Source organism: Crinia signifera, chromosome 7 (genome assembly GCF_055691185.1).
Source record: "Crinia signifera chromosome 7, ASM5569118v1, whole genome shotgun sequence".
Lineage (NCBI taxonomy): Eukaryota > Metazoa > Chordata > Amphibia > Anura > Myobatrachidae > Crinia > Crinia signifera.
Genome location: NC_139223.1, coordinates 8,087,600 through 8,096,869, shown reverse-complemented (window position 1 = coordinate 8,096,869; position 9,270 = coordinate 8,087,600). Strand labels below are relative to the sequence as shown.

The 9,270-nt window shown below is 47.6% G+C and overlaps 3 protein-coding genes across 4 annotated transcripts in view; 1 reads left to right on the top strand and 2 right to left on the bottom strand.

Moving 5' to 3' along the window:
- Window positions 1–9,222, top strand: part of LOC146020403 (uncharacterized) — a 21,050-nt gene extending 11,828 nt beyond the window's left edge. Inside the window, exon 4 of the mRNA XM_083153504.1 lies at window positions 9,141–9,222. Within this exon, the coding sequence (XP_083009630.1) occupies window positions 9,141–9,222 (82 nt within the window). The remainder of the gene's footprint in view (window positions 1–9,140) is intronic.
- The window catches only part of LOC146019740 (uncharacterized), a 781,584-nt gene that overhangs the window by 459,812 nt on the left and 312,502 nt on the right, over window positions 1–9,270 (bottom strand). The gene's annotated exons all lie outside the window — the stretch shown is intronic.
- LOC146019733 (uncharacterized) overlaps window positions 1–9,270 on the bottom strand; it is a 76,224-nt gene that overhangs the window by 25,316 nt on the left and 41,638 nt on the right. The gene's annotated exons all lie outside the window — the stretch shown is intronic.

Here is a 9,270-nt window from a genome sequence, read left to right as displayed (position 1 = left end):
GGGGATCCGGGCAGCAGGGTCCGAATGGGCACAGCACTTCAGGCCCCTCCCTGTGGCTGATGGATGCAGGGCAGTGGGGAGCAGCGGGGTGGGGTCCATTTGGATCCGGGCAGTCCCTGGGGCTGATGGTAACTAGTAGTTCCCACTATGGGCATGTGTAATGAGCAATGTGCATATAAATGAGCCGATCATTACATATGTGCATATGTAATGAGTGGCTCATTTATATGCACGGCGCTCATTACATATGTGCATATGTAATGAGCGGCTCATTTATATGCACAGCGCTCATTACACATGCGGATCCCCCACGCAGGTAAGTGCCAGGGGAGGGGGAAGTAGTGTGGATTTTAAATACCATTTAAAGAGGCATTCCCACTGCCTTAAAAACGGCTTAGAAACGTGTAGGACTCTGCTTTTTAAACGGGTTGAATACCGGTTAACTTTATCCGGTATTTCAACTCTGGCGCTTTCCGACTGCAGCCTTAAACGTAAATTGTGGGGAAAAAAACGGCAATTTACCGTGTAAGAGCTGCAGTGGGAAAGGGGCATAATGCAGCAGATTTGTGCTTGTTATTGTTTAATACTTTGCTGGAGGCAGTCAAACGTTGTGTATTTGAAGGCTTATAACAAGGTTGTCAATTGTATCCTGTGGTGTTACTGAGTTATCCTATGTACCTGTACACAGTGGTATATAATATGCAAATTTCCTGTGCACAATGATATATACTATATGAGGAATTTCCGGTGAAATATTATGGTGTAAAATATTAATTAATACAGAAAAATTTCTGAAAGTGGCGTTTACAATCCGCCAGAAAGGTCCCGCAACACGTACGTAATACTTATTCAAATATATACTGTTATTGATACTCGTACATATGCCGGTAACAGAACAACCAATGTTGTATTTATGCAGACTTTGTGATAAATAGGCAATATAGGTAATGGGGTGTCTCTCCCCTGAAAGAGATAAGAAGGGTATCGGTGGTGGGAGATAAGATGGGAGAGAGATAAAGTATAGATGCAAAAGTCTCCCGGAGATATCCCTGACAGACAAACTCAATCCGACTTTATATACCTTTTGGCATAGGCGGGTTGTCTGGGTAATTTTGGGAAGTCACCTTTCCCTTTTGGCAGGACCACCCAGAGTTTGCCAGCTGCCACTCTCTGCAGGTGGGCTTTTTAGGTATTGTGGGAGATTGTTGTCTTTTGATGAGGTCTGAGGGATAGAGAGAAATTGAGGCAAACTCCTACAGAGGCAGCTGCTGCCCCGCTTTGTATACCTGTAGTAAAAGGTGGAGGTTTAGCACAATTGTATTAGAGGTCACCCTTCTCTTTTCTGTGTGGTCCACTCTTATCAGCTGCCATCAAAGTGCTTATGATGAGCTGTTATAGGTAGTATGGCGAGTGAGCATGCCAAAGTGTAATGGAGTTTATGAGACAGGTAAAGCGAGAGGGATACTGCTGTCCCTGTTGACCCCAAAAGCCCCCCCCCCCCCCCCCCCCCCCCCCCGATTAGATGTATTCCAGTGCAGGGTGAGCTCCTTAGGTATTTCAGGAATGAGTGTTCCCAAACAGGCCATTATATAAAAGTGTGGTATTAACATTAATTCTTCTGACAGGTGTGCTGCTGTCCTCCACTTGTAATGTATCACAGTGGTGGGGGATGAGCGGCACCTGCTATTTGTGTCCAGACACTAGGAGATAAGGTTGTGGCTTTAAATACACTTGCAGGTGTGCTGCTGTCCCCCAGGGGGAGAGACACAAAGAGTACCTGTCAGTGCGCCCGTCGGCACTGCGTCTGCAGTCATCTGTAGCAGTCATCTGTAGCAGTCTTCTGACTGCCTCCAGTAAAGTATTAAACAATAATAAGCACAAATCTGCTGCATTAATCTCAAACATCCAGCCAGAAAACTTGCCCACATCTGACACACTGTTTCCTCTATATAGACAGTGTGTAAACTGGTTTTTGAAACAAAGTATCTTTTCTTTCCCTCCTGTTTTGAGATCAAAAGCAGAGTTCCAGATCCTGGCACAGCCTTAACTGTTATACTAGTCCCAGAATAACCTTTCACTTTGCTCTACTACAATTTCCTGTAATTGTTTAGATTTACAATAAAACTAACATACATATATGTTTTTTTCTAAGAGTGCCCCAACAAAAAAGAGAGTCTTTTTCTTATTTTCTTAAATACTCTACTTACTCTCTAGGGTGCACCTCCGCACACTTTAATTATCAGGGAGAACAGCTGAAATCTCCCCTCAAATTGAAAAACATTGTGGATACTTTATAATCAGCTATCTATATATCTGATACAAACCTGTGCACTGATCCATCTCCCCACTCCCCTTTTTCCCAAAAAGAACATTGAACTAGTAATTTCAATATTAAATCCTGTGCGGTAGATTCCCCAACTTTGTCTTCTACTACACATATCATGCAGCTCATGTCACATAGGGGGTTATTTTGGTTCAGTCTTTCTGACATATTCCTTCTTAGATTTGACAAAACCATGTGCACTGCAGGGGGGCAGATGCAACATGTGCAGAGAGAATTAGATTTGGGTGAGTTATTTTGTTTCTGTGCAGGGTAAATACTGACTGCTTTATTTTTACACTGCAATATAGATCTCACTTTGAAGTAAAACCCCACCCAAATCTACTTCTCTATGCACAAGTAACATCTGCCCCACCTGCAATGGAGCATGGTTTTGTCCATCTAAGAAGGAATTTGTGAGAGAGTGAACCAAAATAACCCCCATAGTGGCTTGGTGGGCTGCTGGCATATTAAATAAGTATATTAAATATGCTTATTTAATATGCCAGCAGCCCACCAAGCCATGCGCAGACAGTGAGGGCAGAGAGACATCCTTCCACTGAGTGCGGGTGATGTCATGACACCATGCAATGCCCGCAATGCACTCACGGAGGGGGAGAGCTGGTGCACCAGGGCAGCAAGCACACGGAGCGGGGCCCCGGAACTCAGACAGCCAGGAGGAGGAATGATTTTGCGGCGCAGTGAGTGACAAAAAAGCGTTAAACTGTATTTGCCGGTACAGACTGTTAAAAAACTGTACTGTACTGGCAACATCAGTACACTTGGAGGGTATGTAAATGTGTTGTTTAGTTTAGAGAGGCATAGATGGGTCAGCATTAGGAGAGATTGCTGACTCCCATACCTCCCAACATGCCCCTCTCCAGGAGGACCAGTGCCAGATTAAGGTCTAAATGGGCCTGGAGCTGAAAGTTATCAAGGACCTATTGTGCGTAATAATAGGGGTTGTGGCCAGCACCTAATAATGTGGGGGGCGTGACCAGTGTTCTGGTTGGGTGGTCTGCTCATGGGTGGGTCTCTATTTGTGTAAATACTAATTATATATGCCTGGAAAAGGCAGGGGGCTGGCATAGAAAAAATGCAGGGAGATATATTGGCGGGTGCCCTCCCAAAGGTGCACCCGCAGGATGCCGATGTCCTAAGATACTTGCAGGGTGAGGCGGCACTCCAGTCATAAAAATGTACTGAAAGCCGAAACTTGGTAGATAACATTTCAGCACCTTTTATGTAGTCACCTAAGTTTACCACACCATGTACCCCTTATACAAATCATGCAACACAATAGTAACCCCCTTATACTGTACTTGCCTCTTACACACTGTGCCACATGGAGGGCGGGATGTATTAACATAGATCACCGCCGCAATGCCAGCACGCATCTGCAGCGTCCCCGGCATGTCCTCCTCCCCCTGCAGCTGAAAGGACATCCCCGGCAGTGACATGCTGCTGGGGGAGGAGGAGCAGTACGGAGGACAGTGGAGGGGAGTGGGGATGGTGGGCAGCGGTAGAAGCCCATAGGCTTCTTTAGGGTATTGCCACCCAAAGGTGGTGATACCCTGCCTGCTGAAGACTGTACGGCCGGGTTGTTGTAAATTTAAAAATGCGGGCGTTTTACCACATTTTCGTCATAGAACATCCCGCCCATAATGAGCCAAAGTTCACACTATGGCACACGGAATGAGTCAAAATTCAGGTTATGCCACACAGGTTAAGCCAAAATACACACTATACCAAACAGAGTAAGCAATAATGATTGATTGATTTTGGTCCCGTGAAAGTGCAAGGAAATTGCATTTCAGAAATGAAAAAATTGGTTTACCAGCAATATCTCGAGAACCAATGAACCCATATGGACCAGCGATTTGGATTCGACTGAGATCAACCTCGAGCTTCTGTGATGCTGAAGGGGGAACTGGCAGCCTTTGGAACCGGGTGGAGGTCAGAATTAGCGGGTCCCATGTTATTCTATGGGGAAAACGTTCCAGATTTGCCTGGCTGTATCTCTAGTTCCCGGGAGGCTAGTGACACGGGACTGGGCTAGTTGGAAAGCCCTGGCCCTATTTGGAGAGTGGGCCTGTAGCTGTAGCTCCATCAGGCCCATTGTTAATCCAGCCATGAATAGGACACATTGCTCTGCTCATGCACTTTCCTCCTGTATTGCCATCGCCTGTAGTGAAACACCTTTCTTATTAATTAACCTGTTCAACACAGATGGAGGTAATCATACAATAAGAGGAAAGTCCAAGAGCAGAGCATTGTGTCCCTCCTGGAGAGGATCATGTTGGGAGGTACGGAGTGGTGTATGGGGGAAGGGGACAATCATACAGTAAGAGGGAAGTCCAGGAGCAGAGCATTGTGTCCCTCTTGGAGAGGATCATGTTGGGAGGTACAGAGTGGGTGTACGGGGGAAGGGGACGATCATACAGTAAGAGGAAAGTCCAGGAGCAGAATATTGTATCCTCCTGGAGAAGATCATGTTGGAAGGTACAGAGTGGGTGTACGGGGGAAGGCGACTATCATACAGTAAGAGGGAAGTCCAGGAGCAGAGCAATGTGACCCTCTTGGAGAGGATCATGTTGGGAGGTATAGAGTGGGTGTACGGGGGAAGGGGACGATCATACAGTAAGAGGGAAGTCCAGGAGCAGAGTATTGTATCCTCCTGGAGAAGATCATGTTGGGAGGTACAGAGTGGGTGTACGGGGGAAGGCGACGATCATACAGTAAGAGGAAAGTCCAGGAGCAGTGTATTGTATCCTCCTGGAGAAGATCATGTTGGGAGGTACAGAGTGGGTGTACGGGGGAAAGGGACGATCATACAGTAAGAGGGAAGTCCAGAAGCAGAGTATTGTATCCTCCTGGAGAAGATCATGTTGGGAGGTACAGAGTGGGTGTACGGGGGAAGGGGACAATCATACAGTAAGAGGGAAGTCCAGGAGCAGAGCATTGTATCCTCCTGAAGAAGATCATGTTGGGAGGTACAGAGTGGGTGTACGGGGGAAGGCGACGATCATACAGTAAGAGGGAAGTCCAGGAGCAGAGCATTGTGTCCCTCTTGGGAGGATCATGTTGGGAGGTATAGAGTGGGTGTACGGGGGAAGGGGACGATCATACAGTAAGAGGGAAGTCCAGGAGCAGAGTATTGTATCCTCCTGGAGAAGATCATGTTGGGAGGTACAGAGTGGGTGTACGGGGGAAGGGGACGATCATACAGTAAGAGGAAAGTCCAGGAGCAGAGTATTGTATCCTCCTGGAGAAGATCATGTTGGGAGGTACAGAGTGGGTGTACGGGGGAAAGGGATGATCATACAGTAAGAGGGAAGCTGTAGCTCCATCAGGCCCATTGTTAATCCGGCCCTGAGTAGGACACATTGCTCTGCTCATGCACTTTCCTCCTGTATTGCCATCACCTGTAGTGAAACACCTTTCTTATTAATTAATCTGTTCAACACAGATGGAGGTAATCATACAATAAGAGGAAAGTCCAAGAGCAGAGCATTGTGTCTCTCCTGGAGAGGATCATGTTGGGAGGTACGAAGTGGTGTACGGGGGAAGGGGACGATCATACAGTAAGAGGGAAGCCCAGGAGCAGAGCATTGTGTCCCTCTGGGAGAGGGTCATGTTGGGAGGTACGGAGTGGTGTATGGGGGAAGGAGACAATCATACTGTAAGAGGGAAGTCCAGGAGCAGAGCACTGTGTCCCTCTTGGAGAGGATCATGTTGGGAGGTATAGAGTGGGTGTACGGGGGAAGGGGACGATCATACAGTAAGAGGAAAGTCCAGGAGCAGAGTATTGTATCCTCCTGGAGAAGATCATGTTGGGAGGTACAGAGTGGGTGTACGGGGGAAGGCGACGATCATACAGTAAGAGGGAAGTCCAGGAGCAGAGCATTGTGTCCCTCTTGGAGAGGATAATGTTGGGAGGTACAGAGTGGGTGTACGGGGGAAGGGGACGATCATACAGTAAGAGGGAAGTCCAGGAGCAGAGCATTGTATCCTCCTGGAGAAGATCATGTTGGGAGGTACAGAGTGGGTGTACGGGGGAAGGCGACAATCATACAGTAAGAGGGAAGTCCAGGAGCAGAGCATTGTGTCCCTCTTGGAGAGGATCATGTTGGGAGGTATAGAGTGGGTGTACGGGGGAAGGGGACGATCATACAGTAAGAGGGAAGTCCAGGAGCAGAGCATTGTATCCTCCTGGAGAAGATCATGTTGGGAGGTACAGAGTGGGTGTACGGGGGAAGGCGACGATCATACAGTAAGAGGGAAGTCAAGGAGCAGAGCATTGTGTCCCTCTTGGAGAGGATCATGTTGGGAGGTATAGAGTGGGTGTACGGGGGAAAGGGACGATCATACAGTAAGAGGGAAGTCCAGGAGCAGAGTATTGTATCCTCCTGGAGAAGATCATGTTGGGAGGTACAGAGTGAGTGTACGGGGGAAGGCGACGATCATACAGTAAGAGGGAAGTCCAGGAGCAGAGCATTGTGTCCCTCTTGGAGAGGATCATGTTGGGAGGTATAGAGTGGGTGTACGGGGGAAGGGGACGATCATACAGTAAGAGGGAAGTCCAGGAGCAGAGTATTGTATCCTCCTGGAGAAGATCATGTTGGGAGGTACAGAGTGGGTGTACGGGGGATGGGGACGATCATACAGTAAGAGGGAATTCCAGGAGCAGAGCATTGTATCCTCCTGGAGAAGATCATGTTTGGAGGTACAGAGTGGGTGTACGGGGGAAGGGGATGATCATACAGTAAGAGGGAAGCCCAGGAGCAGAGCATTGTATCCTCCTGGAGAAGATCATGTTGGGAGGTACAGAGTGGGTGTATCTCCGGGTAAGCTGGCTCTCACATGTTGTAAGCCGCTATTAGACCCAGACATATTTGTTACTATTTAAGGGATGGGTTGTTATGGCTGGGCTGCTTCAGGTTGGCACACTGTAACACTTTGTTAACATTTATGACTTGGAAGTGCTGCAAATGAAGAGGGATGCCTATAAAGCAGCAGCATTACATAGCCAGTGCGCGGTGCTCATGAATTTCACCCACGCTGGCTGCTGAGTGGCGGCAGGTGGGACTTGGTGCTCAGAGTATGCTGAGTAACCAGGGTGAGGAGTGGGAGCTGCTCTGAATAAGGGCAGCAGTGGTGCTTGCCAGTAGGGATGGCCATTGACCATCGATGATTTGAAACCATCAGTGGTCTATGGCCACTCTGCGTCCCCCTGCCCGGCTCCAGGATGCACATAACATTGATCAAATCTTATGTGCAGCCCATCTGACCGTCCGACTTGATCCGATGTACACGGGACCGTGAGATTTGGTTAGATTTCTCAAATCGCACTAGTGGATGGGGGCCTTTAGTCAACAAGAGTAGAAGAGGGTGCCCCACCACGTGCTGTGACGGAAAGACTGCAAACAGGTCTGATGAATCTTTCTGCTTATTTAGTTATCCTCAGTTGTTTACAAGTGCCTCAGTTATACACAGTTGGCTTCAGGTACCACAGTTATCCTCAAGTGTATTCCAGTGCTGCAGCTATCCTCAGCTGTTTCCAAGTGCTTCCCAGTGCTACAGCTATCCACAGCCATAACCAAGCCTTCACAGCTCCGTCTTCATATCTCCAAGTCCACATTCTATGTGTCTATGTCTCTACTGTATGTCGGTGTTGAGAGAATTAGCTTTGGAGATGAGGAATTTCTATTGTACACAATATTATATATATATATATATATATATATATATATATATATATATTTTAAATACATGCCAACCACAGGGGACCCGTAGATAGAGGGGGGCCCAGGGGTACTGACCCCCTGTGCCCCCATTATAATCCGGCCCTACCTACATGGACCCAAAGGACATGATCTACACTGGAAGTAGGTGAATATTAGATTGACTGTGTACTGTGCGTGTTTTATATTTTAATATTTATCCTGCCCCACCTGCAGTGCACACGGTTTTGTCCATTTGAGAATACATTTTCCTTTGCGAGTGAACCAGAATAAGGGCCATTATTCCATAGCAAAACCCAATTTTATTTTTAATTCTATATTTTTTTGTTGCTGTTGCAAGCTGTTATGGCGTGGCTGATGGTACACCCACGATACACCGGTCGGTACTACAGCAGGCTCTATCAGTGGGAGCCTCAGTCCTCGCACAAAGGAGTGTGCAGCGGAATTTACTCACTTTTTTGAGCGTGACTTAGAATAACCAAACAAACTCTTCCCTTCAGCAGACAGAATATAAAAAATAAAATGCTGTTTGAGAAAGAGAATCTGATCAGAATCACAGGAACGTGTAACAGCTCAGGTTGTGGAGGAGATTCTCTAAAACTAAAAATGCGGTAAAAACCCCGTTTTCAGAGTATTTGGGATGCTCTAATCATCCCCCCCCCCCCGCTGGGTTACCCCTGCCCTTCACGACCCCCCCCCCGAACTGTGTCCGGGCAGCACAGAGCTGTGCTGCCCGGACTTGTGACCTCCTCCTCCCTGCACTATGATCCTCTTCCGGGTGCAGGGAGGAGGAGAGCCTGGCGCAGCAGCGCCGGGTAAGGGATGGAGGGGGGAGCCGCCGGATCCTGATTGGACCCGCTGCCTTACCGCAAAGGACAGCTTTTAACACAAGAGCTGTCCTTTGCCATAATTATCGCATATGTTACAGCATATGCGATAATTATGTATGCGGTAGCCGGCGGTAAGGGGGCGCGGATGTTAGAGCATCCCTCCCCCCCTGTGTCTCCGGTGATAGTATCTTTTATTTTATTTTTAATTTATGTTATGATCTCTTGCTCAAAAATCTGTTCTTGTAGATTTGATCCCCAGAGATTTCTGCTAAAAGGGGGAAACAAATGGTCCTTGCCAAATTGTGAGATCAAGCAGCCAATATCGTAGTAAAGTAGCTGCTGTCGTAACACTACAAACACTGCCAGTAAACGCTTG